This window comes from Mauremys reevesii, linkage group 5 (assembly GCF_016161935.1).
Source record: "Mauremys reevesii isolate NIE-2019 linkage group 5, ASM1616193v1, whole genome shotgun sequence".
NCBI lineage: Eukaryota > Metazoa > Chordata > Testudines > Geoemydidae > Mauremys > Mauremys reevesii.
In genome coordinates this window covers 94,490,546-94,515,681 of record NC_052627.1, presented here as the reverse complement: position 1 = coordinate 94,515,681, position 25,136 = coordinate 94,490,546, and the positions used below count along the sequence as shown (strand labels likewise).

General features: G+C 42.0%; 1 protein-coding gene across 4 annotated transcripts in view; it reads left to right on the top strand.

Annotated features, from left to right (window-relative positions):
- SLC30A9 (solute carrier family 30 member 9) overlaps nt 1–25,136 on the top strand; it is a 67,229-nt gene that overhangs the window by 17,469 nt on the left and 24,624 nt on the right. For all 4 annotated transcript variants that reach the window (XR_005599250.1, XR_005599251.1, XM_039541198.1 and 1 more), the window contains exons 6-15: nt 350–432; nt 3,628–3,686; nt 5,255–5,322; nt 10,818–10,920; nt 15,043–15,098; nt 16,726–16,861; nt 17,350–17,389; nt 20,886–20,957; nt 21,636–21,743; nt 24,690–24,855. Coding sequence is in view for 2 of the 4 variants with exons in the window: in XM_039541198.1 (XP_039397132.1) it covers nt 350–432; nt 3,628–3,686; nt 5,255–5,322; nt 10,818–10,920; nt 15,043–15,098; nt 16,726–16,861; nt 17,350–17,389; nt 20,886–20,957; nt 21,636–21,743; nt 24,690–24,855 (891 nt within the window). In the remaining 2 variants the exon portion in view is untranslated. The remainder of the gene's footprint in view (nt 1–349; nt 433–3,627; nt 3,687–5,254; nt 5,323–10,817; nt 10,921–15,042; nt 15,099–16,725; nt 16,862–17,349; nt 17,390–20,885; nt 20,958–21,635; nt 21,744–24,689; nt 24,856–25,136) is intronic.

Sequence of the window (25,136 nt, the reverse complement as noted above, 5' to 3'; positions counted from 1 at the left end):
TATACTTTTAAAAGGTTAGCTTTATAATGGAAGCAGCAGTAATATTTTCCTTCTCTGTTTAAATGCATCTATATTTGCCCATTGTTGTAGTAACTCGGTACAGTATACAAAATTGAAGGGTCACATTGTATATATACAAATTGCAATCTAACTCTCCTCCTACACTATCTTATTGTGAGATTAATCTGGATGAATTTCTTCCAGAAGAAATATTGATAAGACATGCTACTCTGGTATTAATGAAGGCTTGGGTTATGTAGTAAAAAACTTGAAATTCGAAGTATTTTGTTTTGTAACGTATAGTGTGGGGAAATCAAATGGATTTCCAAATTATTTGTATTTTGTGCAGATCTCTAGAAGTTTGGGGAAGCCCGGAGGCTCTTGCTAGAGAGAGAAAACGGCGTAAAGAAGCAGAGATAGAATACAGAGAAAGTAAGTGTAGAGTTTTTTTTTTTTTTTCCCCAAATGTCTCCACAATGCCTTATCAGTCACTGTTAACTTCAACTTCATACTTCGCTTTGGGAGAATAACACATCATTCACTTCACCCTTGTATGGGTGTCTAACATATACATACGTTTATGTTAAGGTTTTGTGGTATAGTGTGGCCATGAGAAATTTGTGTATTGTTAATGTACACATAGGAGGTATTTGTGACGTGTTTAAATGAGTTAATCTTAACTGAACGTATCCTTGCTTTTGTGGCTTAATTTGTAGATATTGTTAAACAACCTGAATGGGTTTTGAGCAAAGCTTTTTTCTTTGTGAGAATTTACAAAAATATCAAAACCATTTCAAGCCTTGCCTTTTATTTGTTTTATGCTATTTGAACTACTGATTCATGATACCTTATCTTTTGTAATTTTAGTCTAATGCTTTTAAAAGTATGTATTCTGATGATGCTCTCTTTCCTTTAAAACAAAATTGTAGATTTTATTCATAATGTTGCAACAAAACTCAATCAATTCAATATTTACTATAGACTACATTTTTCTCTTGTTGGAAGTACTGGCCAATTAAAATTCTAGCAGAAGCATTATTAGTTGAGGTGATTGTTCCAGTTACGCAACTTTAAAATTAGAGGTCTGTTGTAGTTCATAGAAATAAGTTTACCATTGAAAAAGCTGAAAGTAAAGCAGGGCCTGATCCTGCAAACATATAGCACCTTTGTAACTTAATACGTGTGTAGTCCCAATGGAAGGGAGTGGTACATGTCTGCAACTCTTTGTAAAGATTGTAAGAATTGAAACTGTTTTTAAGGATTTGAGCCAAATATCGCAAAGTTGGAGCCTGAAAGCTTAACAACTAGCAAACGTTTCCAGATCTTAATGTGAAAGCAGAATTGAATAAAATCTCAGTGGTACTATGCTATTATACAGGTGTATGTTTACTGTATTAGAGTACTCTCCTTTTGAAGTGGGAATTGCCTATCAGGCTGACCAATATTGTCTCATTATTTCCTTGTATTCCCGTCTGCACCAGTTTTTTCTCTCTTGTCTTGTACTTGGATCATAAAGTCTTTGGGACAGGAACCATCTTTTTGTTCCTTTTGTGTGCCTAGCGAAATGGGGTTCTGATCCGTAACTAGGGCTCCTCGGTGCTATGGTAATACAAATAATAATATTTGTGACAGAGCAGCAGTGTAGGAAAAAGGATAGTCAAGTTGAGGGTGCTGAGGAAAGAATCTGGGGTGAGATCCTCACATAGGCTCTGACCCCTTTACTTCAGGTAAAAGAGTCAGAGCGGCATAAAGAGTGTCTAGAAGCCCAGATCTGGCTAGGGGATGAATCCTTCAGCACAGCAACTGTGGAAGACAGCTGTAAGGCTACCTTCCAAGGACCCTCTTGCAAGCTCTGGCATATTAGATGTCAGTAGTCAGGAGCATGGGTGGCAAGTTTGTAAAAATTTTGGTGGGGCCCAGAACCCGCCCCCAACTCCGCCCCCCCCCCAACTCCGCCCACACCTGCCTAAGGCTCTGGGAGGGGGCTCGGCGGGGGAGGTCTGGGGTGCAGATCCTGGGCTGGGGATTAGGGTGCAGGAAGGGTGCTGGGTGCAGGCTCTGGGCTGGGGCAGGGGGTGGGTGTGCAGGAGGAGGTGAAAGGTGCAGGCTTTGGGATGGAGTTTGGGGTTGGGAAGGGGTGTGTGGGAAGGGGGAGGGAGTTTGGGGATAGGAGGGAGTGCAGGGTGAGGACTGTGGGGCTGAGGATGAGGGGTACATGATGCAGGAGGGGGCTCAGGGCTAGGGAAGAGGGTTGGGCTGTGGGGTGTGGGCTGTGGATGCGGGGTTCATGATGCGAGGGGGCTCAGGGCTAGGGAAGAGGGTTGGGCTGTAGGTGAGGGCTGTGGATGAGGGGTTCATGATGCAGGAGGGGGCTCAGGGCTAGGGCAGAGGTTTGGAGTGTGGGGTGAGGGCTGTGGATGAGGGGTTCATGATGTGGGGGCGCTCAGGGCTGGGGCAGAGGATTAGGGTGCGGGGGGATGAGGGGTTCATGATGTGGGGGCGCTCAGGGCTGGGGCAGAGGATTAGGGTGCAGGGGGATGAGGGCTCTGGCTGGGGCTGAGGATTAGGGTGCAGGGGGATGAGGGCTCTGGCTGGGCCTGAGGATAAGGTTGCAGGGGATGAGGGTTCATTATGTGGGGGTGCTCAGGGCTGGGGCTGAGGATTAGGGTGCGGGGGGAATGAGGGCTCTGGCTGGGGCTGAGGGTTTGGGGTTGGAGAGGCTCAGGGTAAGGGCAGCCTGCCTTGCCAGTACTGGCGGAGGGCAGGCACTAGGACCCTGCGGCAGCAGACAGCAAATCTGCTGGGAGCCCTCCGGGCAGCAGGCAGGGGAGAGGCGCGCTGCGTTCTGTCAGGCAGGGACGCAACACAACGCGGTGGAGGGGGGGTGGCAGGCGGGGGCTGGGACCTGCTCCAGGCAGGGTCGCGGCGGCGGGGGGAGACCTGCAGTGGCCAGGGCCGATCCAGGCAGGACCGGCGGGGGGTGGGAAGAGACCCAGCTCCAACTATTGCTGGAGCAGGGCGCCCAGCCCTGAATATTGCTGGGGCCCGGGCCCCACACAAATATATAACCTGCCGCCCATGGTCAGGAGAGGTATGTCGGGGCAGGGTCATAGCACAAAGAGCTGTGGAGATTGTAGGCAGCACTGGGACAGACTGTTGTTATTTAGATAGATCCTCCCCAGGGCTCGTTGTGTTATGCCAGGGGCTATGGAATATCCCAGAGTTGGGAGGCTGAAAAGCTGGTTTAGAGCCACCATAGTTCCCTTCTCCCTGGCCTGAAGATTGTGTATGGCACTTTTTAGAGATGACCTATAGAATCCCACCCCTAAACTGAAATTATTTTTCAGGATGTTATGAGTCAATTTAGACATCTGTCAGCTTTTTGATAAAGGTGATACTTTTCAGTTCCAGTTCCAATGCTAAGTATTTACCATGTTATGCCTGGGTTCTGTTAAGAAACAGATCCTTTAAGAAATCTAAATTTGACCAGATCTGCTTGTTTAATATAAATGCATTTGTATGCAGTAGCAAACTTACCTGAGTTGTGTAAAGAAAACAAATCTTGACTTCCTGAAATTATTTTCAATTGCAAAGTGCAGCATGTAACTTAGAGTTGTCTTATTGCAGATCTGTTTAGAAACCAAAAGCTGTTAAAGGAGTACAAAGATTTTCTTGGGGATACTAAGGTAAGAGATCATTTAATTCCTTTGGTAAAATCACCATTAAGGTGCATGTGTGATTGCTTACAGCATATTTCGGAGCAAAAGAATGTGGGGAAAAAAGTATAAGTGGCCATCAGGGCCGCCCAGAGGGGGGGGCAAGAGGGGCAATTTGCCCCAGGCCCGAGCCCCACAGGGGCCCCCACGAGAGTTTTTCGGGGCCCCTGGAGCGGGGTCCCTCACTCGCTCTGGGGGGCCCGGAAAACTCTTGCGGGGCCGAGCGCAGGAGCTTCTTCGCTCCCGGTCCTCGCCGGTGGGGGGTCCTTCCGCCCCGGAGCGGAAGGACCCCCCGCCGGCGAATTACCGCCGAAGACGGACCGGGACCCGCCGCCGAAGTTCAGCTCGGTCTTCGGCGGTAATTCGGCGGCGGGGGGCCCTTCCGTTCCGGGACCCGCCGCCGAAGTTCAGCTCGGTCTTCGGCGGTAATTCGGCGGCGGGGGGCCCTTCCGTTCCGGGACCCGCCGCCGAAGTGCCCCGAAGACCCACGGCAGGGGCCCCCCGCCGCCGAATTACCGCCGAAGACCAGGCTGCGCTTCGGCGGCGGATCCCACTCCGGCGGTAATTCGGCGGCGGGGGGTTCCCGCCGCGGGTCTTCGGGGCACTTCGGCGGCGGGTCCCGGAACGGAAGGGCCCCCCGCCGCCGAAGACCCCGGGCCCCCGGAATCCTCTGGGCGGCCCTGGTGGCCATACAAGATTTTGTTGAAAGTTATAAATGCCCTGTAATGTATCTGTTTTATATCATTCTGTTTGTAATAGAATCTTAAATTTTTAAAATATTATTTAAATGGATTCTGATATGATCATAGTATGGTCCATTTGTAAGAGCTGGTTTATGGATCTCCTTCTCTCCCAGATTTCTAATCACAATTCCATTGTGATTCCACCCCAGACGTGTGGCAACTTGCTGAATGTGTACAATACACGGTTAATTACATAAAATCATATTGGTTGTTTTTTTCCATTTCATTTTCCCTCCATCTGTTTGAACAAATCTCCTCAGCCTGTTTTGGCTTTCTTGCTTCCCTCTCCCTAAGCAACCTAGTTGAGAAAGCTCCTAACTCCAGGCCTGCTGGGTGATAACTGACACTTCTTTCTGTTGGACTCTGGTTCTCTGAAACCTCTCCTCGCTCTGTTTATGGTTGCAGTGGCCCCTGGTGGAGGCTGCAGTGCTTGCTTAACCTCCTTTACAGCTAATCCTGCACTGTCTATTGAATTGAAAAGGGAATTGTCAGTATCATGTGAATAATCAAGAGCTCCACAGACCACAGTTTGAGAACTTCTGCACAAAAACTAGGTATCTTAGTTATGCATGAGACCAAACTGTAAATCTAGTGAGCTGTCCATGATAAATTACTGGATTATGCAAAGCTATACCTCAACTGTTACAGGAATTCTAGTACTACATGATATTGTAGGTGATGTATGTGGTGTAGAGTAGACTACTGATAGTCCCTTCATAAACCCAGGATTTAGCTATATTACTACTTTGTTCAGTTTAGCAATTTATTTTAGCATTCTCTCATTTCTGTATATAGCCACGCTCCAGCACAGCCGGTATGTTGCTCAAAGGACCAGGAAAGGTGGTGATGGTTGCTATTTGCATGTAAGTTTGAAAAAGTAAATGTTTTGTAAACGCAAGAGTAAAAAATAGTCTGTATTTTTGAGTTACAGGTCCTAGTGTTCTCTGCAATTCTGCAGCTATGAAATTTGCTGACGAGCCCACCATGGCTGCAGCAATGTGACCCAGAAAACGGTCTTTATTTAAAAGAAATTATGGGCATTTTTTAAAAAAATGGATGCCTAAAATTAGGTTCCAAGTCCATATTTAGGCATTTAGTTAAATAATAGGCATGACTTTCCAAAGGGCTGAGAATCCAACAGCTCTCATTGAAGGCACTGATAACCTAATAATAAAGCAAACCTGAAAAACAGCTGAAACATTAGTTTCACTCCCCTTTCTCTGTAATATGATAAAACAAACTACAGCAGTTAGGTTTCATTAAGATTTAATTACCTTTAGGAGATGCGACAGTACAGCTTTAGTGTTCTGTGGAGTATTATAAATGAAAAAAAAAACTCTTATCAAAGTAAGTGCAGTATCCTTTGTTTTTAAAAAAACATTATTTTCCACTGTACATAATCTGTGATGGATCACCCTGTTGATAGAATAATTTTGCTAACTCTCTCTCTCTCTCTCTCTCTCTCCGTCTCAATAGTTTCATCTGCAGACTCAATTCTTAGTTGAAATTAATAGATTTATTTGCATGTCTTGACAAACAGAGGTTAGGCTCCTTTTAGGAATACATTCCTCTATATTTAGAGATCAGAAAGACTTGTTCCATCTTTGATCAAAGAAAGGCTAGTCTTTTGAAGCTGGTCAGTTAGACAATTTTTGGTTAAAACAGCAACCAAAATTCGATGAAGGTGAATGGCATAGGCAAACACTTTTTATAGCTCATGCCCTTACCTGCTCTTGTATGATGTATAAAGAGAGCTTCATACATTTTCAAACAAGTTTTTTTTTTGTTTTTTTTTGTTTTTTTTTTTTTTGGTAAACTTGAAAAATGTCAAAAGTTTGACTTTTCTGCCTTTCCTGGAAAGATTTCTTAAGGACCCCATCAGTAGAAGCGGAGGAGTGTTGAATTTTTCACAAAGATGATTTCTTCCTCAAGTATTTGTCAGGAGTTTGAGTTAAGTGAAACAAACAAAAACCTTCCCTTTAAATAAACCTGATTTGAAAACTATCACTAGTTTTCCACTGAGTTTACCCACAAGAAAAGGAAGTGAACACTGAATAAAACTTTTTAGAGGAACACAGTGAATCTTTTAAACAGATTCACTTCATTTTTCTAAAAATTGTGGCTATTTCCTAAGATCCAATGGAAGGTAATAAATGAGCAAAATAGCAGGAACTATTAAGAAAATAGTAATTTAAACCCCAAAAGAAGAAGCTGCAATTTGATGGGAAATATCCCTGAATTTGTTTACAGCTCCCTCTGCTTTTTGTTCAGGAAAAAAGGATCAGGAAAGTAACTTCACTGAAAATTGCCCTTTCTATCATTCAAGAGATTCTGTTATTAACTACTGAGTCTCGAGTTTGCTCTGTTAAATAAATTTACAATAACCACAACTGTATGTGTGTACAGGGGGAAAGAATGGCCTGTATTATACTCCCTTCCTTTTTCTTTCCTGCACCAGAGATTCATGTACAAATTTTGCCCTTCCTCCTTGGAATTGGGCACAGCCATGATCATGGCACTGTTTCTTCCCTACACTCATGACCTCAAGGGGACCCCTCTGCAGATTAGGGGTCTGCAGTAGGGTGGAAGGGATGAATACCTGCCGGGGCGGGGGCAGTTGATAGGGCTACATGCATCCTTCCTTCTCCAGCCTTGCAGAGAATCTCTGAGAAGATAATTGAGTAATAGGCTCTTATCTCTTATGTGGTGCTCTTTCAGGGCATTATGAGAGCTGAGGAGCAGCTTCAATCTGGGGTACCAGTAGGAGAGGAGAGAACACTGCAGCTGCCTGCTCCATGGCACCAGCCAGAGCAGCAGCTGCCCTGCGCTGCCCGGCTCCCGCTTCCCACCTCTGACCTGGTCAGGGAGAGAAGATGGGGAGGAGGTGTGGAGCTGCCCCCGGCACTGCCTTGCTCTTGTGCTGCAGTTTTGGGGATGGTAGTGCCCTCCATGTCCCCAACTCTGCCCATGGGCTCAGGGCTTCAGCCCCGTGCCTCCCGGCTTCAGCCCTGTGGGGGGCACTGGGGATCGGGGCTTCAACTGGAGGGCTCGTGGACACCCAGGGGGCCGCAGACCCCTGGTTGAGAATTAGAAAAGTAAAACAAATTTATTCCATCAAAAGAGATGTTTTAAATGAGTTCAAGTATAAGCGATAAAGATAGAAAGAGTTACAAACAAACAAAAGTTAAAACACTTTCTACTGGCTAAGACATAACTTAATAAGCTACAGTCTTTGTTTAAGGTAGTTTCCTCACCAGTCTTCCTTTTCCAGCGATGGCTGACTGGCCCTTAGTCAGGATCCCCACAGAGCCCAAGATGCTGGCTTTTCTTGTCTCCTCAGGTCCAGGATAACTTAAGGGTTCTCTGCTGCTGTCTTTATAGTCCAGTAAACCTTTAAAAGTCTCACTCTCAAAGTTCATTAACCGTGTTTCAAAAGGTAGGAAGGTTTCCTGGGGGTGCAGTCCCCCGTTTCCCCTCCCCCGCCCCCCCAAGATTGTTAAATAATTACAGCCCTGCAAATCTGCAGCTATCCACAGACCATGTTTGCGGATTGGATGTGGTTACAAATTTTGTATGTGTGCAGGGCTCCATAAATGATCACTTTTCCCCCACTTGCCCTCCCGATGGCTTTGTTTGCCTGGCATGCAAATGTTGTTTTCTTCGTCTTTGGTCACATCTTTCTCAGTTTACATGGGAGGCACATTCAGGCAGCTGGAACCGCATTCCTTCCTTTGTCTGGAAAAAACCCATTGATCAAATCCCTCTGACATGCATGGTTTAAATATTCCTGTGTGATGTATGTATGATAAATGAGTTATTAGTTTTCCAGTGACACATTACATGACATCTAGGGATGTAAATACCATTTAAAAAGTTAATATTTTTAATAATTTAAACAGTTTTGTTTAAACGGTTAACCGATTAAGCGTCCAGGGCTGCTCCCGCTGGCCGGCGCAGCTGTTAACGGTTAAGGTGGATTAACCAGTAAGACTCATGCTTACCGGTTAACATTTTACATCCCTAATGGCATCTTTGAGATACAGATTATAACAATGATGAGTTGGGGTACACTGAATTGGTCAGGTCAGCTGAAACTCGCTGTTAGATACCAGGGAGCTCCTTTCTTTCTGGCATAATGATGCTCTTGGGGTTACAGTGGCTCCTTAGTCTACTTGTGCTTTGCCATGCATCTCTTTAATGAGTAGCTCTTGGAATCTTCCCTACTCCATGTTTACTGTTTCTAACCCAGACGGCACAATAATAATACCTAGCTCTTATGTAGGTCTTTTCACAAGTGGATCTCAAAGCATTTTATATTTGAGGAAAAGGTTTATCCATTCTGTTGGGTACTGACATCTCAAATTTGGATGCAGATTTTTGCATAGCCCACAAGTGTATTGTGTTCCTACGGACGACCCAAACCTGGAATTTGGAGGCATGCAGTAAAATGTCATTAATCCTGGTGGGACTCTCCTGTGTCATCTTAGAAGGCAGGAATCCCACAGCTTTACTACATCTTCAGATAAACAGATTGGCTCCTTTTTTCTTTAAATGGAAAAAATTACATTGCTACAAGAAGTCAGGAAAATGTGGTCATAATTCCTACTGCAATTTGTTTGCATTGCTCATTAGTGCTAAACCTATGTTGCACTATGGATAGGAAGAACAGGCTTGTAATTAAACAAAGGACTGGGAGCCAGGAGAACTTAAATCTTTTCACTGTTGCTACAGGTTTCCTCTGTGACTCTGGGTTATTTATTAATCTGTTTTAAGAAGTTGTAACACTAGAAGGGACTGTTATGACCCTCTAGTCTGATTGTCTGTATAACACAGAGCGTAGAATTTTACCCAGTGTCTCCAACAGCTAGTGGATGAACTAAATAATATGTTTTAGAAAGAAACTTGTATTTTAGAAATACACTTGCCAATGATTATACTACTATTTATTATTAAGAGCTGCACTCTGGTCCAGAGAAGACACAAATATCAACATGGTGCTTGCCCTAGAGATCTTGTAATCTAGAAAGCATGTTTAGAAAGACACAGCACACTGGGACACTCAAAGGGAAGGAGTTCATTTAATTTTTTCTTCCTAATGTAATGATTCTTTCTCTCCCAACCACCCCTTTGTATCTTGGAAGGAACTTAAGTGAAATGAGACTGGCACACTGAGATTGAAGGGGGGCTTTGTACAAGAAGGCACAAAAATCTAACTGGGAGAAAGAAAGAGAGATTGCTGAGGCTTGTGCCAAGGGTGGCAAGGATGGATTAAAACAGTAGTTTTCAAACTGCGGGTCGCGACCCAGTACTGGGTCGTGGAATGTAAGGCACCGGGTCATGGCAGCTCTGGTCAGCACCGCTGACCTGGCCATTAAAAGTCCCGTTGTTGCTGCTGCCCGGCTAAGGCAGGCTAGTTCCTACCTGTTCTGACACCACGCTGCGCCCTGGAAGCGGCCAGCACCAGGTCCGGCTCCCAGGCAGGGGGGCCACGGGGCTCTGTGCACTGACCCTGCCCCGAGCACCGGCTCCCAGCCAATGGGAGCTGGGGAGGGGTGGTGGTGGTGCCTGTGGGCAAGAGCTGTGTGGAGCCGCTTGTGCGCCTCCACCTAGGAGCTGGACCCGCTGCTGGCCGCTTCCAGGGTGCAGCACAGTCCGCGGTGCCAGGACAGGCAGGAAGCCTGCCTTATCACCCCCGCTGCGCTGTTGACTGGGAGCCGCCCGAGATAAACCTGTGCCCCAATCCCCTGTCCCAGCCCTGAGCCCTCCCCCCCCCAAACCTGGAGCCCCCCTGCACCTCAAACCCCTCATCCCTGGTCCCACCCCAGAGCCCTCACTCCCACACCCCAACCCTCTGCCCCAGCCCTGAGCCCCTCCCAAACCCCTCATCCCCAGCTCCGTTGGGTTGCAGGCATCAACAGTTTTCTTCAACTGGGTTGCCAGAAAAAAAGTTTGAAAACCACTGGACTAAAAGGTCTGACATGATTACAAATTGGGAAGTAGTTGTGCAGTGTCTAGAAGGTGAGAGCAAAAAGATTGCAACTTTCAAAAGTATAGCTTATGATATGCAATTACTTTAAAAAAAATCATGTTTTCCAAAAATCCTAACTGTAGATCCCTATATACTCCACTTAATTGAAAATGTTTTTAATCTAGTAAATATTGCAGAAGATGTGTACACATTCACTATATGTACTAATTACTGATAAATTGACTTTTGGTGAAATTTAGTTTCCTTATTTGCTGATGGCAACATGTAGTTGTACAAAATATCTGTGATTTCACTGTGATGATTTAAAATACTGAATGTTAATATTCATATAATATTGCTAATTCAGCTTTCTTCTGTCTCCAATCTTAGAAATGGGTTGAATTTTTTCTTTAAACTACTCGCTTGGGTTTACACGGGTTCTGCAAGCATGTTTTCAGAAGCTATACATTCTTTAGCAGACACTTGCAACCAGGTGAGTAGTGCTTCCATTGCCCTTGTTTAAGTTAAAGTGATTGTAGTTAGCTTCCAAGGAGGAATGCAGACCCTTGAAACAGTTGTGTTGGTAGCAGATAGGAAGATTGCTCTCAATTCAGAAATCAAGTGGCCATCTCCTGGTGATAGTTGATTAGGGTGAAAAACTACAGGGCGCATGACAAATAGAAGGAAAGTAGCACATTGCATTTAGTTTTGTGAGGTGAATTGGAAAGTCAGAATACTGCTCTGAGAAGCTTTCTTGGAGCATGTTTTGTAAAATAACACTACAAAGTTAGAGAGAGAGAGAGGCTGGAGACCAGAAATTGAGCCTTCAAGTTCTCTCTGGCTTTTAGTTTACATTGATGTTGTTAATTTGTCATTTCCATTTTTAGAATTAGCATAGCTACAGACTGGCTCTAAGCTGTTGCATATTTCAGTGGTTTTGCCTCTTTTAACACTTTAGTGGATGTTTTTGTATTAATTTATGTGGTTTTGCATGCTTTTCATTTGAAAGTAAAATAGCAGGTAACACTTAGTAAGAAGAGCTTTGGATTTCAACAAGTTCAGCAGCCATTTTAACAGTGCCAAGGCTGATCAGTTTAAGAATTTACTTACCTAGACTGTTGTCACATCTGGGAGAACATGCCTTCAAGTGTCAGTTAACTTATTACTAAATAATTCCTGCCTTGCAAAGCAAGGCATTCATATTAGAGACCGTAACATGCTGTTATGACTAATCCATGATAAAGGTCCATTTGGTTATAGTATGGGCATGCAATTTTTGTAATACGTGAATATATTTTTTGGCTGCAATATAAAAGTGAATTCATTTAAAGAAGAAAGAATAACTAAATAGTTTGTCAAATTGCATGGTGATTTAGGCATAACCTTGTCAGTTAATGATGGGGGCATATAGCAAGCAGCCCTGGGTTGGTGATCCTTCCAGGAACAGTGTGAGTTCTGAATACAACATTATCATTACTTGGTACTTTTACTCAGAACCTAAGAGTCTCTCCTTATATTGCTGTAGCCAACTTGTCTCTTAATATTATCCTGTTTTGATGTACATAACTTGGTACAGAATTTGTGAACTAATAGCAGAATTATTAATTAACAAATTCATACTCCCACTCTAGGCTAAAACCTTGGAAATGGAGAGAAACTGGAGATTCTGTTGCTATCTTGTTTCTGATTAGTGAAGTTTGGACTAATACTTCTGTCTATATTGTCTATATTTCAGATATGCAGAAGTATTACTCCTCCTTTCTAAATTAATAATTTCCCATACCATTGACCATGTACCAGGCAAGGTGGTGTGGTTCAGTGGAGAAGATACAGTGTAGGATACAGGAGACCTGGGTTCTATTCCTGGCTCTGCCACTGACCTGCTGCGTGGCCACGGGCAAGTTGCTTCTCTTCTCTATGGCTCTGTCTGCTCAGGTGAGGCTCATCAGCTGTGACAGACAGTCCACCTAGGACAGTGGTTATCAGCCACTCCTGGGGGTAGGCAGAGGTCTTCAGGGGCACATTAACTCTAGATATTTGCCTAGTTTTTCAACAGGCTTCATAAAAAGCATGAGCAAAGTCCGTACAAACTAAAATTTCATACAGACAATGACTTGTTTATACTGCTCTATATACACTGAAATATAAGAACAATATTTATATTTCAATTGATTTATTTTAGAATGATACTTTAGAAATTGCTTTCTTTCTCATTTTTACCATAATAGTGTGCTGTGACACTTTTTTTTTTTTTGTATTTTTATGTCTTTTTGTAAGCAAGTAGTTTTTAACTTAAGTCTACGTTGGGCATATGCAAGACAAATCAGACTCCTGAAAGAGGTATATAACAGTAGTCTGGAAAGGTTGGGAGCCACTGACCTAGGAAAAGGAAAACTGAAGTAATCAGGCCTGGCCAGCTAGTTTGTAAAAGTGTTTTGCTAATCACACACCTTAGGGCCATACCAAATTCATCGTCCATTTTGGTCAGTTTCAAGGCTGGGGTTTTAAAATTAGTCAGTTTCATGTTTGCAGATGTTTACATCTGAAATTTTGTGGTGTTGTAGCCATGATGGTCCTGACCTAAAAGGTGGTCAGGGTTAGGGGGTCGCAAAGCTATTGTAGGGGAGTCTGGGATTGCCACCCTTAATTCTCCCCTGCTGCTGGCAGGGTTGCTGTCTTCAGAGTTGGACAGCCAGAAAGGAAGGTTGCTGGCCGGGTCCCAGCTCTAAAGTTAGCGCCATGTCAGCAGCAGCATGGAAGTGAGGGTCGCAGGGTATTAAGGGGGTGGGTTATATCATATATCTGGTTTTTCTGGCAGTCTGTTGCCCCAGTGTGGGGCTGACAGCTGGGGCCGCAGCCGCTGCACGTGTGAGTGGGGTGACAGCTGGAGCTGCGGAGCTTCCTGCAGCCAGGGAACATTCCTGGAGATGGGTCTGACCCACCCAGGGAGCAGCCCCTGCAGTGTGAGCCGAAGTCTCATCCCTTCCGATCCTCAGTCTGGACTAGCAGCTGGAGCCCTGCACAGAATAGAAGCCCCTGTCTGGGTGCCAGATTTCACAGGGGAGATCAGATTTCACAGTCTGTGGCACATTTTTCATAGCCATGAATTTGGTAGAATCCTACACATGCTCTATAGATCAGCATTGCTGACCCTGACTAATGGGGAAAGGCAAAGAAGAAGACAGTAGATCGTGTTTCCTCCTCATACCTTAGCCTGTTTTTTTTCCTTTGGTCTAAGTCACATCACATTTCACTTCTTGACTCCTTTTCCCATTTACATGGGGTTAGAGGTGCCCACAGTTCTTTGCCACTCCTTCTGGCATGGGTTTGTAGGTCTTGGAGTGCAAGTTCTTTTCTCTTCACACTTCTCTTAACAGAGAAGTATCATCAGTCTTCCATGTCCTTTGTTGCTATCGTTGTCTTCTCATGCTTTCTTTGCTGGTCATCCTTCTCCCATTTTTATCACATGCCCAGCCTAGCTCAAACTTGTGTTCTTCAGCCTGTCTATTGCTGAAAGTCTCAAGTTCATCTTCCCCCTAGTTGTCTAAGTAATAAAGTAAAATTACATTTCTAAAAAAGTTAAAAGAATGTTAAGGATGCAACATTAAGCACTCAAAAGTTAGGAAATACCAGGATTAAGGATGCTAATACAACCTTAATTTGGCCACTTTGTCTGTATGTGTTATAAAAGTCTTGTCCAGCATTACGTAGGAAGAGCCAGGAATAGAATCTGGTTCTCTAGAGTCTGAGTTTAATGCCTTAAACACAAGAGAGGCAACCTTCTGCCTCACTCATTGTCCATCTTGTACAATGAATATTAGTCCTGTAGAACAAAGGATGTGATAATGTAATTGAAGGCTGTATCATAATGCATACATATTAAGGGATGGCAAATCAAGGATACCTGGGTAACCATAATTCTGGCATTTTCTTAAGGTTAAGCACATGCCTAAATCTTTGCAGTAGCTGGGCCTGGATTTATAAAAGACTGCACTATCAGATTGAATCTATTCTAAACTAACTATCAGAAACGTATCAACTCAGACAATCCATTTTTTCAAGATGTAGGCACAGACAGTATATTTTTATTGTTTCCAATTTGGTGACTTGTTGCAACTAAATGTATACTTAGGAAGTTGAAATGTAAATGTAGGCTATTTTAATTTTAGTTTTCCTTAAACCTAATGGAGATGAGTATATACTTACTGCTATAGTTTATGCATAAAACTTCTGTTTGGACAGATTTTTATTTTATTTTTTAAATTAAACAACCTTTGTTTCCTGATTACACCCAAGCGGAGAGTGCTACAAAAATATTTCTACTATTATATTAAACATGTTCTTAACTTCTGTTTAAATTGTTGCTTTAAACTTCTTGCAGCTAGAACTAACCAGATTTAGGTGAGTTAGTTTTGGATGACATTGTCCTGTCTGGGAGTGGATGTTTCATGTGAAGTTACTATAATCTGAGCTAATGTGTTTTTTGTTTCTAATGCTATATGTAAAAAATCAGCAAGTTGGATCTAATTTTATTTAATCATATTCTTTCAAGTTAGAACTAGTCTCAAGGTTTTTAAAACTTCTTACAGATGTGTTTTTCCTTTGCATTATGCAGGCTTTGCTAGCATTGGGCATCAGTCAGTCTGCAAGGACACCAGACCCTAGTCATCCGTAAGGCCATTGTCTTTATTGAATTTATCTTGTTGAATAAATAATTGTTTCAATAATTATATGGGCTTAAAAGCTTTTATTTCTTGTGTGCAACCCTGTTTTTATTTAAAGGATTTGTTGTTTCTGAATAGGAGATAAAACCATAGTTTTTCCTTTTTGTTCCATCATATTAATCCAGACAATTTGAATTATTTTAAGTAAAATGGTGGTACTCGTATGTATATCCAATGTTTTCATTTTTTCTAAACTGAAATGAATAACTTCCAGTTCTTACAGTAGAAATAGTAAGAAAAATTCCTACCAAATTTCAAGAGTTCTAAATGGTCACAAGTTGGCATGTTGTTTTGACATTGTAAGCTATGAAACTTGTATTTCATTTTCATTGCTATTAGGAAGATACATTTTTATGGGCCCTAGCACCTTTTCCACTAGATAGCTGTACAGTATGCTGTTCATTCTTCTGATTTTTTCCTGCATGGATGGCAGGATTTGGGCAATAGTAACGAGACTGCCTTTTCCTCTTCCTCTTCCTCTTCCGTTTCTGACAGCAGCCATTACTGTGGAATGCTGTGTGAGAGAGAGAGAGAGTGGCGGGGGGGAGGAGGGGTCTGCTGCTGTCTGAACTTACAAGACAGCATGCTGACATGCTCTCAGCCCCCTCAAGACCCACTCCCCCCCCCATACACACAACACACCCTGTCACACTCCACCCCATCCCCCCATTTGAAAAGCACGTTGCAGCCACTTGCATGCTGGGGTAGCTACCACAATGCACTGCTCTCTGTGGCCGTTGCAAGAGCTGCTAATGTGGCGACACCAGTGCGCTTGCAGCTATCAGTGTGGACAGATTGCAGCACTTTCCCTACTGCGCTCTACGAAGGCTGGCTTAACTCAAAGCACTCTACATCTGCAAGTGTAGCCATGCCCTAAGGCTTCTGATTTATGTCTGTTTACCAGATTCAGCCTTCTCAGAATAGGATCTTTTTTTAATCAGGATCTCCTTCCCTTCTCAGTCTTCCCCTTTCCCTCAAATTATGCCCTTCACCTGCACCATCATCTCTTTTGCAATGCTGCTAATCAGGAGTCGCATTTAACACAATGATGTATTATTAAGATGCCATTTTAATTTTACCAAAAATATTTAAACCTGCAAACATTGGGGATTTGCAGTCAGCTGAACTATTAAGTTTTACAGGATTAATTTAAAGGAAATGAAATGTGTAGACTGACTACACATGAATATTTCAATTAGAAGCAGCATTGCAAGGCAGTGTAAATGTTAGCCCATTCATTAAACACCTGAATGAATTAAAAAAAAAAAGATTAAATTAATTTCATTAATATAGCCATGGTACATCATAATAAAGTAATACAACTAAATCTAAATAGCCTGTGTGTGGAGAAGGGAATAGAAAAAATCTAAATGACATACATTTACATTGTTTTATATAAATTTTTAAGAAACTGGATGTCCTTTTCCATCAGTATTTTCTCGGATTAAATTTGATTTTAGCAACTATATTTTAATTAGCTATCAGGAGCCTCTAGTTTATCATTTATAATCAAGCATCTGAATATATTTTTAAAGCAGGCATTTTTTACTAAACCACTTTTTGTTTTCACACAGGTATGGCTTCACAAATATGCGCTATATTGCCTCCCTAATTAGTGGGGTCGGCATTTTCATGATGGGTGCAGGACTTTCCTGGTATCATGGAATCATGGGTTTACTTCATCCTCAGCCCATGGAATCTCTTCTTTGGGTAAGTCAATCTTTTTCTATTGGGTTTTTTAACTATGGGTGGTGGGGATGGCTTAATGTAATGAAACCTCAGTATCTGAAACACCTAGACACCCTGAAACAAAAAGTTTGAATCCCAGTAGGGTTAACCAAGTTGTCTGAGGTAGTATGTAGGGTGGAACTCAGTGTATCTGCGTGAGGTTATTTAAACCAATTTCCTCTCTGCTTTGCATTGACACTGATAATTTAGTCCGTTTTTTAAGAATATGGGGTTGTCCTGGTGTCCTTAGCCAAAAATTCCCCCCTCTCTCCTTATACTGGGTAGTGCATTATAATTTGGTTGGTTGTTCGGTCTTCTGTCTGTCACCTAGAGATGGCTGCATTGCAGTTGTGGGTAAAATGATTCTTGTATGTAAAGTTCTTATGGAGATTTTGGGATGAAAGGTTCTATATAAATGTGAAACTGTATACATTCAAAATAATAAAATACTAGTTTTTTTATACTTACAGGCTTATTGTATCTTAGCAGGATCACTGGTGTCTGAAGGAGGTATGCAGTATCATGAAATATTTGTGTTGCTTTATTCTTAATCTGATAATGCAGGCTCAGCAATCTGTGGTGATAGTTTATTAAGCTTTTGCTTACAGAACTGCAAAGATTTGAGCTCTGTTATTCACAATTGCATTGATGTTTGACATCCAGGAAAACTTTTTCATTGCTTTTAATTTACTTGTGTGTTCTATTTAGTTTCCTTCCTTTGCCTGAAGCAGAAGATTAATATTAGGCTAAAAGGGGTAAAAAAACCAAGGGTGATGTCATGCTAGGAGTCTACTACAGGCCACCTAACCAGGTGGAAGAGGTGGATGAGGCTTTTTTTAAACAACTAACAAAATCATCCAAAGCCCAAGATTTGGTGGTGATGGGGGACTTCAACTATCCAGATATATGTTGGGAAAATAACACAGCGGGGCACAGACTATCGAATAAATTCTTGGACTCCATTGCAGACAAATTTTTATTTCAGAAGGTTGAAAAAGCTACTGGAGGGAAGCTGTTCTAGATTTGATTTTAACAAATAGAGAGGAACTCGTTGAGAATTTGAAAGTAGAAGGCAGTTTGGGTGAAAGTGATCATGAAATCATAGAATTCACAATTCTAAGGAAGGGTAGAAGGGAGTACAGCAAAATAGAGACAATGAATTTCAGGAAGGTGGATTTTGGTAAGCTCAGAGAGCTGATAGGTAAGGTTCCATGGGAATCAAGACTGAGGGGAAAAACAACTGAGGAGAGTTGGCAGTATTTCAAAGGGACAGTATTAAGGGCCCAAAAGCAAGCTATTCCGCTGGGTAGGAAAGATAGAAAATGGCAAAAGACCACCTTGGCTTAACCATGAGATCTTGCATGATCTAAAAATTAAAAAGGAGTCACATAAAAAATGGAAACTAGGACAATTACAAAGGATGAATATAGGCAAACAACACAGGAATGCAGGGGCAAGCTTAGAAAGGCAAGGGCACAATATGAGCTCAAACTAGCTACAGGAATAAAGGGAAACAAGAAGACGTTTTAATCAATACATTAGAAGCAAGAGGAAGACCAAGGACAGGGTAGGCCCACTGCTAAGTGAGGAGGGAGAAACTGTAACAGGAAACTTGGAAATGGCAGAGATGCTTAATGACTTCTTTCATTTGGTCTTCACCGAGAAGTCTGAAGGAATGCCTAACATGGTGAATGCTAATGGGAAGGGGGTAGGTTTAGAAGATAAAATAAAAAAAAAGAACAAGTTAAAAATCACTTAGAAAAGTTAGATGCCTGCAAGTCACCAGGACCTGATGAAATGCATCCTAGAATACTCAAGGAGCTAATAGAGGAGGTATCTGAGCCTCTAGCTATTATCTTTGGAAAATCATGGGAGACAGGAGAGATTCCAGAAGTCTGGAAAAGGGCAAATATAGTGCCCATCTATAAAAAGGGAAATAAAAACAACGCAGGAAACTCCAGACCAGTTAGTTTAACTTCTGTGCCAGGGAAGATAATGGAGCAAGTAATTAAGATAATCATCTGCAAACACTTGGAAGGTGATAAGGTGATAGGGAATAGCCAGCATGGATTTGTAAAGAACAAATCATGTCAAACCAATCTGATAGCTTTCTTTGATAGGATAACGAGTCTTGTGGATAAGGGAGAAGCGGTGGATGTGGTATACCTAGACTTTAGTAAGGCATTTGATACCGTCTTGCATGATATTCTTATCAATAAACTAGGCAAATATAACTTAGATGGGGCTACTATAAGGCGGGTGCATAACTGGCTGGATAACTGTATTCAGAGAGTAGTTACTAGTGGTTCCCAATCCAGCTGGAAAGGTATAACAAGTGGGATTCCTCAGGGGTCTGTTTTGGGACTGGCTCTCTTCAATATCTTCATCAACAACTTAGATATTGGCATAGAAAGTGTGCTTATTAAGTTTGCAGCTGATACCAAACTGGGAGGGATTACAACTGCTTCAGAGGATAGGGTCATAATTCAAAATGATGTGGACAAATTGGAGAAATGGTCTGAGGTAAACAGGATGAAGTTTAATAAAGACAAATGCAAAGTGCTCCACTTAGGAAGGAACAATCAATTTCACACATACAGAATGGGAAGAGACTGTCTAGGAAGGAGTATGGCAGAAAGGGATCTAGGGGGTATAGTGACCACAAGCTAAATATGAGTCAACTGTGTGATGCTGTTGCAAAAAAAAGCAAACATGATTCTGGGATGCATTAACAGGTGTGTGTTGTGAGCAAGACACGAGAAGTCATTCTTCTGCTCTACTCTGTGCTGGTTAGGCCTCAACTGGAGTATTGTGTCCAGTTCTGGACACTGCATTTCAAGAAGGTGGAGAAATTGGAGAGGGGGTCCAGAGAAGAGCAACAAGAATGATTAAAGGTCTAGAGAACATGACCTATGAAGGAAGGCTGAAAGAATTGGGTTTGTTTAGTTTGGAAAGAGAAGACTGAGAAGGGACATGATAGCAGTTTTCAGGTATCTAAAAGGGTGTCATAAGGAGGAGGAAGGAAACTTGTTCTATCATTAGAGGCTAAGATGAACAAGAAGCAGTGAGTTTAAACTGCAGCAAGGGAGATTTAGGTTGGACATTAGGAAAAAGTTCCTAACTGTCATGGTGGTTAAACACTGGAATAAATTGGCTAGGGAGGTTGTGGAATCTCTATCTCTGGAGATATTTAAGAGTAGGTTAGATAAATGTCTATCAGGGATGGTCTAGACAGTATTTGGTCCTGCCAAGAGGGCAGGGGACTGGACTCGACCTCTTGAGGTTCCTTCCAGACCTAGAATGTATGAATCATGGTGTGTGTGTGTGTGTGTGGGTGTGTGTGTGTGTGTGTGTGTATATATATATATATATATATATATATATATATATATATATATTTTATTTTCTAGGTTTGTATTCATCTTACAGGATGTGAACAATACATATAAGAATGTCTGGCACATAATCTGAAAGAGTGTGTAGCAAGCCTTTTGCCATTATGTGACTGTAGTATTCATCAATGGGTTGGCTTGTATGTGGAGAAGAGTGCATGGGTAGGGCTTCTCTTTATGAATTGCCACTGCTCATAATACTGATTGTCACCAGGAAAGTTTTCTGGCCATCACATGTAATAGTATATTGATGTTTTATTTAATAGAACTATTGTTTTGGGGTATTATGTGCTATGTAGCTACAAGATTAGAATTCTTGAAATAGTTATACTTTCTCACATTTGAAACATGAAAAAAAATCTTTAAATACAGAATATTACAATTTTCATTGTATTTGTAGGAAGAAGTTATTGTACTCTGTATGTGTAAAACTTGTTTATCCTTATACTTTATGGGTCTGATCTACTAAAGAAATTTGTTGCTGGTATGGCTGGTAGGAGCACTGTAATTAGTTTGCTATGATATGAGCAAGAGTTTCTCCCCCACTTCCTATAGTAGAAAGTTGGTCACTTTGCCTCTAACCATTTTCAGCAACAATATTACTTTTATTTCAGCTACCCTTCTTGTTGCTATAAATGAAATTCGAAGGAGTGCCCGGGCCAAGGGTCTATCATTTTATCAATATGGTATGTCTCTTTATATCAGTATGGTATGTGTTCGTTATTTAAAAGAGGATTTATTATCTGAGTTTGCATACAAATAAAAAACAGTATAATTACTGTTTCTCTTGTTTTACATGAGTCTTATGATTATGAATGCTAGTAACAAGTATATTTTACAAATTGGGTGAAAACCTATTGCCTTATTTAATACTACTTAGACACTTGAGTACTAAAGTTGTTGCATTTCTCAGAATAGATTTCCCATTAGTTTTACACATCTTCTGGGCAAGCTTCCGTAATTAGTGTACACTGTGTTGCATGTTTCAGAGTGGTAGCCGTGTTAGTCTGCATCCCTATCCTTTCATGTATTTATACCTGCTCCTGTATTTTTCACTCCATGCATCTGATGAAGTGGGTTCTAGCCCACGAAAGCTTATGCCCAAATAAATTTGCTAGTCTCTAAGGTGCCACAAGGGCTCCTTGTTGTTTTTATTGTGTTATATGTACACTTACAGAAGAGTTAGCTATAAAGTATAGTTTTTATATATGTATAAATATATGTATATGTGTATATATAGTTTTTATATATGTATAAATATATCATCTTTTACATTATTAGAATTAGAATGGTTTACAAAACTCTATGAATGATGTAACAAAGCTAAGATTTCAACATTAGTGTAATTTTTATTAAATATTCAGTCAGGATGAGTCGTGATCCCAGTACAAATGTGGTGTTGTTGGAGGATGCTGCAGCAGTTTTGGGTGTGACGTTAGCTGCTACTTGCATGGGTCTGACTTCTTTAACAGGTAAAACTCCATCTTAAATTGAGGCTGACTCGATTTGAGAGAATATCCTTGTGTTTTGTATGCATGGTATGAATATACCTTTAGACTTCCTTTGTTAATTGCTTTAAATGTATGCATCTTTTTCCTTTGGATTATGGGACTCTCCTCATCTTCCAACTCTACAAAGTCAGTTGATAAGAAAAGAAAAATTTCACTTTTGACGTCAACCATTTTACATTTTTTAATCCGTTGATTAGTCATTTATAAACTACACCATTGTATGATATATGACTGGTGTATGATAACTAAGGCTATGATTTTGTCATGGATATTTTTAGTAAAAGTCAGGGACAGGTCACAGCTTGTGATTTTTTTTTTGTTTTGTTTTTTGCCTGTGATCTGTCCATGACTTTTACTAAATACATTCATGACAAAATGGGGAAGGAGGAGGGTCCAGCACTCTGTCCCTCCCTCGCCAGCAGCAGCTGGGAGCTGCAGGGTCCCCATTGCCCTGCAGAGCTGGATTGGGGGGGGGGTCCCCCTCCACTGCTGGTTGGGAAGTTGTCGGGGACCCCTTCCAGCAGCCACTGAGCAGTTCCAGGGTCCCTCTGCCATGGCCAGAGATGTCTGGGAGCTGTGGGGAGGGCAGCTGCTCGTGGCCGCTGAGCAGCTCTGGGGTCCTTCTGCTTCTGGTGGAAGTGGCTGGGCAGCTCAGGGGTCCCTGCCAGCAGTGGTGGCCGGTCAGTTGCGGGGGTCCCTCTGCCACCACTGGCGGCAGTTGGGGAGCTGTGGGGGGCCCCTTCCAGCGGTCGCTGAGCAGCTCTGGGATCCTTCTGCCTGCGGCGGGGAGGGGACCAGCTGCTTGCGGTGGCAGAGCAGCGGGGGGAGGGGGCCCCTACCAGCAGTGGCAGCTGGGGCACTCGTGGGTCCCTGCCAGCGGCCAGTCAGTTGTGGGGATTGACTGTGGAGGCTAGGCTGCTACAGGGATCCCCCACTGCTGGCTTCAGTAGATGTTACTGAGCATGCTTAGTTCGTGTGAGCATGCTCAGTACACCCTAAGTAGCACATTCAGTCAGCAGTTTTTCACACTACAGGACGGCTGGTCAGCTGTGGGGGCCTCCGGTGTCACGGAATTTGCAGAAGTCATGGATTCTGTGAACTTCCGCCACCTCCGTGACATAATCGTAGCCTTAATGATAGCACTACGTAAGCTTCAGTTTATAATCTTGGTGGCATCACTCTGCATACATACATCCTGCAATAATGCTGTTTGTCTCTTTGATGACATTCAATTACATTTCATATTGCTTTAAAAAAGCTTGCATTAAAATCTGTCAGAACTGATGAATCTGAGTGATTTTCTAGCAGTATATTTTAATGAAAATCTCTCTGCCCCTTTGCAGATTTTTTTGGAGGAAGCTTTTAATGCGGTGAGCTTCCACAGTTGTATATTACTCTCTAATCTGATTTCAAGTATATTGAGTTGAAGATATTTGAAATTAGGAGATATTTGAATGCCTTTTTTCAAACCACCGTTATTGTTGAGATTATAGCTTGAAACAATTCTAATAATGCTATTGAAGGATCGTATGGATAGGCCTTCCTGTTCTGGAGACATGAGGGCTTGAGTCATTCACACTCTTACTTACTCCAGTGGTTGCATTGAAGCCAGTGGGATCACTTGCAGACTTTAAAGTTTGTATGATGGGTCATTTCCTTTTAACTGGATTCAAGTTAACCCAAGTTGTAGTTGAATCTTTTTCTGAAAAGAGAATCTATCCTAGTCAAATATGTAAATCACTTTCTCTCTAGTCTGGTTACATAAACTCATATCCTAGGAAGCCACGCACAGCCTTGTTACTGGGCTGTGCACTGTTTTACTCTGCATGAAGGGAAGGTTTAGGGAGGAAATCCTATTCCCTTCCCCCAGGATGTAGCTTTGAAGTTATGACTTTAGCCCCAAAGATGCACGGTAGCCCAAATACTCCCCATCTGCCAAAGTAGGTGAGGAAAATAGAATGATCTGTATAACAGATTTTGTGGTCCCACACAAGGGATGGAGAACGAAGCTGTGTTAAGGAGTGTGTGCATTCTCTGCATTGTAGCTCTCGCTTCCCCACCATGCAAGAATCAGAGAGACTTGATAGCGGTGAGATGAGGGTTATTTGCCCGTTAAAGGGTGTTGGTTTTTTGTAATTGACCTAGTAAGAACTGGATAAACATGGCACCTTTCTTTATAGATCTTCACTAATTACTTGCCTCACAGCTTTATTTGCTTTACTTCATCTTTGACTCTTCTATAAAATGTTTTGTGATACTTTATATTTAGGATACGATGTAAAAATATGCAATGTTGTAGACAGAAAAATGAATATAAATAAATGTATAACGTGCTCATTATGTAAGTACTGTAATGCATTCCAGGATGGATTTCTGCTGCTGTCTGTTTTATATTACTTGCATGTTTTAAGGCAAATAAGAAAGATTCCTGTTTTTATAAAAAGATTGAGTAATGTTTTTCTCCCTCTTCTCCATCAAACTGATGGACCTTACTGCTAACTTGATATTTGCTCTGTTGAAGGCTTTACTCATCACATAGCACAGAAAGTGGGTCAAGATTTTGGTTATGATGATGGTATTTTTACTTGCATGACGCCCGTGCCCGGGAATCTGAGCGCCTAACAAAATAGTCTACAAATTCATAAGTCATAAGGGGAGGGCATGGGGCTTCTAGGACCTAGGTCAGGAAAGATTTTATTTTAAATCTTCTATTTTCTTTATTTTCTTTTTTCAATTTTATTTTCTTAACCAGAAATAAAGGCAGGGTTCCCAGTACGTACTCTAAAGAAACAGTAATTCCTGTGTAGAGATAATGTATTGTCTGCTTTTCCGTATTACAAAGGTTTTGTTTTTACACTTTTAGAAGTATTCTGTTAAATTATTTTCAACTTTTGTGTGTGTGTGTAGGCAACCCTTACTATGACAGCCTGGGATCTCTAGGTGTGGGAACTTTGTTGGGAGCTGTATCAGCTTTTCTCATCTACACCAATACAGAAGCATTGCTGGGACGATCCATTAATCCTGAGCAATTACAGCGACTTACTGAGTTACTGGAGAGTGACCCCGTCGTTAGGTAAGATGAGGATCTTCATGATATAAAAGTCTCTTATCAAGCAGATCAAAAAGCAGGAAACTAGTATTTGTCTGAGGAAAAATAGTTCAAGGGCATTTTAAGCCAAATTAAGTAATTGGAAACAAAGGAGCAGAGATACACCTCTTGCTTTGATTTTTCAGCCTCAATATGACGGGATCAGGGTTTTGACAGAAACTTGGTTTGGTTTCCTGTGCTAAAAATGTTATTGACTGAATTGACAAACAGGAGAATTCAAGCTTAGCTGAAATAAAGCCTTCAAA